The 6000-nt window shown below is 41.7% G+C and overlaps 1 protein-coding gene across 2 annotated transcripts in view; it reads right to left on the bottom strand.

The window, feature by feature from the left end:
- Positions 1–6000, bottom strand: part of ahi1 (Abelson helper integration site 1) — an 82335-nt gene that overhangs the window by 65762 nt on the left and 10573 nt on the right. For both annotated transcript variants that reach the window (XM_061924524.2, XM_072911918.1), the window contains exon 2: positions 3098–3198. In XM_061924524.2, coding sequence (XP_061780508.1) covers positions 3098–3198 — 101 coding nt within the window. The remainder of the gene's footprint in view (positions 1–3097; positions 3199–6000) is intronic.

The raw sequence follows: 6000 nt of genomic DNA, 5'->3' as shown, positions 1-6000 counted from the left end.
TAGCCAGCTTTTCTTGAAAGTCTTTAGGCAGTTGCTGTGAAATAGTAGTCCGTGTGCGGATGGAGAGATTGCGTCTTTTCATGAACCGGAAACCTGTCGCTTAGTAGGAGCCATTTTGTGGTCTTTACAGATGTAAACACACAAAGGAAATGAAACGTACGGTGATATCCGCGCGCTTCTTCTTCTTCTTCTTCTACGCGGGCGGGTGGTTGCTTACAGTAGAAGAAGCAGCGCTTCCTGTTCTATGGGGACGGGTGCTTACCTTGGCGGTTGCTTGCGTAGAAGAAGAAGCACTTCCTCTTCTACGGGGAAAAAAGATGGCGGCTGTTTACCGTAGTTGCGAGACCGAAACTTTATGAAAATGAATCTTAATATTAATCCATATATAAAGCGCACCGGGTTATAAGGCGCACTGTCAGCTTTTGAGAAAATGTGTGGTTTTTAGGTGCGCCTTATAGTGCGGAAAATACGGTATATCTAAAAAAATGCTTTTTTAAAAAGTAGGGTTTTTAAGCCTTTTTTAAAAACATCCACAGTCTGTGGTGCCCTCAGGTGGTCAGGGAGAGCGTTCCACAGACTGGGAGCGGCGGAGCAGAAAGCCCGGTCTCCCATTGTTCGCAGCTATTATAAGGCACACTGCCGATAAGCGGGTCTAATCAGGTCTATTTTCATACAAAAGGTGCACTGGATTATAAGGCGCATTAAAGGGGTCACATTATTAGGGCCCGCATGGCCCATTGCATAAGGACTCCCACAGGGAGTCCTTATGCAATGGGACATAAGGACCTATTGAATTTGTAAGGTTTTATTCTTTCTTTATTATTATTCTTCCGCCGCCTCTTTGAGCACTAATTTGACCCACTTAACATGCTTCAAAACTCACCATATTTGACCCACACGTCAGGACCTGCGAAAATTGTCTTTTAATAAAAAAAAACGAACCCCAAAACTCAAAATTGCGCTCTAGCACCCCCTAGGAAACAAAAAAAACTAGACTGCCTGTAACTCCCACTAGGAAGGTCGGAGAGACATGAAACAAAAACCTCTATGTAGGTCAGACTTAGACCTAGTTTTCATAATTGTATATCCTCGGGCAAAAATCAACAGGAAGTTGGCAATTCCCCCTTCAAGACAAAAAAGTACTAAAAACAGTCACTTTTGCCTTTTTGAGCTGTAATTTGACCCCCTTAACACGCTTCAAAACTCACCAAACTGAACGCACACATCAGGACTGGCAAAAATTGCGATCTAATAAAAAAACCTAACCCCAAATTTAAAAATTGCGCTCTAGAGCAATTTTTGAATAAAACGGAGAAAAAACTGCTCCTCAGAAGAAAAAAAATGACAAAACTGCCTGTAACTCCCACTGGGAAGGTCGGAGAGACATGAAACAAAATCCTCTCCGTAGGTCTCACTTAGACCTACATTTCATAAATTGACAACCCCCAGCAAAAATCTACAAGAAGCTTGCTATTCCCCCTTCAACACAACATTTTTGTAAAAACCGGTCACCTTTCTTCAAACATTATCTCCTCTGAGCGTGTTTGTTGTTTCGGCTTCAAACTAACACAGGAGAGAGATTGAACCCTTTTGATTAAAAGCTATCGAAAGAGTTTTAATACCGGCTCCGGTTTTGATTTTATGACCCTTCAAAGAGCCGCTGCGCTGATGCTGCTGTTTTTTCAAGAAGGCTGCTTAAAAGCAGGAAGCACCAGCGTGCCCACACAATGCAGACAAGGTAGGTACACTACACAAAAGTATTGGGACAATTCGGACTAAAAGTAGACAAAAGTATTGGGACACTTATGACGAAAACTGAACAAAAGTATTGGGACACTTAGGACTAGCACCTGCCAAAAATGCGGGCCCGACCAATGCTGCTTGCAGCTTTAATTATTATTTTTTTCTAAATGTAAAAAACTTCCTTGTGGTCTACATAACATGTAATGGTGGTTCTTTGGTCAAAATGTTACATAGATGATGTTTTACACATCATCTTCAAGTCGCTTTCTGACAGTCGCTTCAGGATGCGCCGTTTTGTGGGCGGGTCTTATTCACGTGGCTCACCTTCGACAGCGTCTTCTCCCCGTCATCTTTGTTGTAGCGTGCAAGGACGGGAGTGGAAAAAGTTTTCAAAAGATGGAGCTAAGTGTTTTAATGACATTCAGACTTTACTTCAATCGATAACTGAGCAGCGTTATTGTGTCCCGTGAAAAACTCTTTAATTACTAAAGTTTTTTGGGTGAATAATGTAAAGTCACTACACCGGTATGTTTTAGCGCTTTCATGGCGAGTTCACTGACAGATATAAGTAAGAACTTTACACTACTTCATATTAGAAATGGCAACAGCGGAGGATGAATGTCCCATAACAAGAAGATAGAAAAAAAGAAGCTTATCGACTACGCAAATTTTCATGATTTATGCAGATCCCAAATACAGATCAGCGGGTACCAGAAGGTAAGAAATGTTGCTTTTAAAGTTAAAGTTAAAGTACCAGTGATTGTCACACACACACTAGGTGTGGCAAAAATTATTCTCTGCATTTGACCCATCACCCTTGATCACCCCCTGGGAGGTGAGGGGAGCAGTGAGCAGCAGCGGTGGCCGCGCCCGGGAATCATTTTTGGTGATTTAACCCCCAATTCCAACCCTTGATGCTGAGTGCCAAGCAGGGAGTTAATGGGTACCATTTTTATAGTCTTTGGTATGACTCGACCATAATAATACTCCTATGTTGAAGCACAGTACAATCCATCGAGCGGTGTGGCTTCATAGCTTACCGAAGACCTACTAAAACATTTTGATGGATTTTTGAGCGCCGTGTGTAATGTTCTATATTTTCAATGGAACATATAGAATTTTGGTGTTGTTTACTTGAGTCATATTGCAGTCTACACGTTATCTCTTATGTGTGACTGCCATCTGACAATTTTGACCGTGATCACAGTACCATTTCTGGCCAGATTCTTACATATGGCTCCTTTAATGCTTTTTAATGCCATTCAGGGCCTTAACTCTCACAAAATCAATTCAATGTGTTTAATGACCAGTGTAAGCCCTCTATTAACTCGGTCATGGATCAAAGAAAACCTACCACTATGCTTTCACCGTTTTTCTTTTTTGACTTTTTCCTACTCGAAGGATTCTCCGGCGTCTCGTCACATCCTTCCTGGGTCTTTGTCCAGTTACTCTCGCCTGTAAAAGACAAGTGTAGAAGGTATTCTAACGGCACTAATGACTTATCTATCAATGAAGTCATCATCCCAACACAAACCTGCCACTTTATTGGGTTACATGGCAACAGAGTGTTGTCGGCATGACAATATGAACCAACAACTTGTTGAATCTATTCCACCAAATAATACATGTACTTTCAGAAAGTATATACACAATACCCCATAGCCACAATGTGAAAATGTTTTCGAGATGTTTGCAAATGTATTAACAATTTTAAACATAAGAAACCACATAAGCATTTACAGCCTTTGCCATTCAGCTCAAAAGTAAAACCAAGGGGCATCCTGTTTCAACTGATCATCCTTGTGATGTTCCTACAGCTTAATTGGACTCCATAGTTGATATCTAGATATAAGGTTCCACATTTGACAACGCATGGCAGAGCACAAACCAAGAATGAAGTCAAAGGACTTGTCTCGAAGGGACAAATCTGGGGAAATATATCTGCTGCCTAGAACGTACCAATGACCACAGTCATCCGTACATGGAAGAAGTTTGGAACCACCAGGACTCTTCAGAGCTGACCGGCCGTCCAAACTGATCAATTGGGGGAGAAGGGCCCTAGTCAGGAAGGTTACCAAGAACCCGATGGTCACTTTGTCAGAGCTACAGCTTTCCTTTGTGGAGAGAGAACAACCTTCAAGAAGGACAACCATCTCTGCAGCAATCCAGAAATAAAGCCTGTACGGTATAGTGGCCAGGCAGAAGTAGGGCTGGGCGATATATCGATATACTCGATATATCGCGGGTTTGTCTCTGTGCGATATAGAAAATGACTACATGGTGATATTCGAGTATACGTTCTCACGCAGTTGCTTTCCTCACTCTTTCTTGTCTCTCCTTCTCACAGAGACATAAAACAAGCGCACATTCTTACATACGTATACGCCATCGCGGAGCAGAGACATGGGTGACGTTACCCATTGCATGGGTAACGTAAGCTGTGGTGCGAGTGGTAATACGAGAGAAAGAAGGTGCGAATCTGGTAACAAATGAAGGAAGAATTAATTCCCAAGAAAAACAGCAGGGGGTCCATCGTCTGGCGGTAGTTTGGCTTCAAGCGGGAAGATGTTGAACAGACAACCGTAATTTGTCAAGTATGCGGCAAAAGCGTTGCTACAAAAAGTAGCTGCACTGCTAATATGTAGCATCATTTGAAAAGTCACCTGCTAGAGAATGAAGAGTGCTTGAAACTCCGCATGTCAACATCTCCGGCCGGTGCCACGCCAACAAAATGCCGAGGCAACCATTTCCACATCAACAATAGTCAACAACAGAAGGAGAGAACGTCCGCAGGAAGCTACCACATAGCGAAGGACATACACTATTTGATTTCCTATTATGCCGCTCATTTTTATTTGACACTTATTGAAATATCTTGTGTGACATCATGCACAAAAGTGCACTTTATTTGTTTTAAACTATTGTAGTGGCGTTCTGTACAAAAAGTGCACTTTAATTTAGTGTTGTTTTGATATGTCATCTTAGTGACATCATGCACAAAAGTGCACTAATAGCTTGTTTTAAAATGTCTCTGACAATCTTGCACTTTCTGTTTTAGAAATGACATGAATGTTTGTGCCACTGCTTAATAACTGTTTAATAAATACACTTTTAGTTGTGATTTCCCTCTCTGCATGAAAGTTTAAAAGTAGCATATATTAATGAAGAAGAATGTTTTAATGTAGACACTGTCGGAGGCAGATATTTACATATATCCGAATTTAAGTGTTACTTCTTTTAATTTCATAATCATATTACAAAACAGCTAGTGTTTTTCTTCCAAATGTGGTCTTTTGGTTGTCTGCAAAACTGTGTGCTTAACCTTGAAGTGAGGAATGTTAGAGAGAGAGATAATAAGCATGTGTTTTGGCTATAGAGACATGACTGCCAGGGGGGGAGGAAGAGAGACTTAAGAGGAGAGGGGTTTTGGTCAAGGGGGGGCAGACCATCTTAGCGGTGCGATTGAATGTTCTAGGCTGGACTGGTCTCAATGTATATATGCAAAGCTTTGCAAATATATTACAAAATACCTATTCTGTCTCTGGTGGTTTTTCTACTCAGCTTTAAGTGTCGTAAAGAGCTTGGGAGCGACTTGTGACTTGAATTCCCTGGGAGGAACAACTGGTCCAAAACGCAACAACACATAGAATCATCATACTGCTGTGATTATATGCATCAAGTGTTCATTCAAGGCCAAGGCCAAATATCCACATATATATGGTGTATCGTGACATGGCTTAAAAATATCGAGATATTTAAAAAAAAGGCCATATCGCACAGCCCTAGGCAGAAGGCATTTTTAGTAAAAAGTTTGCTAAAATGCACTAGAAAGACTCTCAGACCATGAGAAACAAAATCATCTGGTCTGATGACATAAAAAATGAACTCTTTAGCGTGAATTCCAGGTGTCATGTTTGGAGGAAACTAGGCCAGTACCATCCCTACAGTGAATCATGGTGGTGGCATCATCATGCTGTGGGGTTGTTTTTCAGCAACAGGATCTGGGAGACTAGTCAGGATAGAGGGTGATATCATGGCGGGTGGATAAAAACCTGCTCCAGAGCGCTCTTGTAATCACACTGGGGTGACAATTTATCTTTCAGCAGTACAACAACTCCAAACACACAGCCATTATGTCAAAGGAATTTACTTGAGTGGCCCAGCTAGAGCCCCAGACTTAAATCACACCGAACATCCCTGGAGAGATCTGAAAATGTTGACGCTTCCCATCCAACCTGATGGAGCTTGAGACGTGCT

The sequence above is a fragment of the Nerophis lumbriciformis genome, linkage group LG29 (assembly GCF_033978685.3).
Source record: "Nerophis lumbriciformis linkage group LG29, RoL_Nlum_v2.1, whole genome shotgun sequence".
NCBI classification, from domain to species: domain Eukaryota; kingdom Metazoa; phylum Chordata; class Actinopteri; order Syngnathiformes; family Syngnathidae; genus Nerophis; species Nerophis lumbriciformis.
The sequence above is the reverse complement of the archived record's forward strand: the minus strand, read 5'-3'. Positions and strand labels throughout refer to the sequence as shown.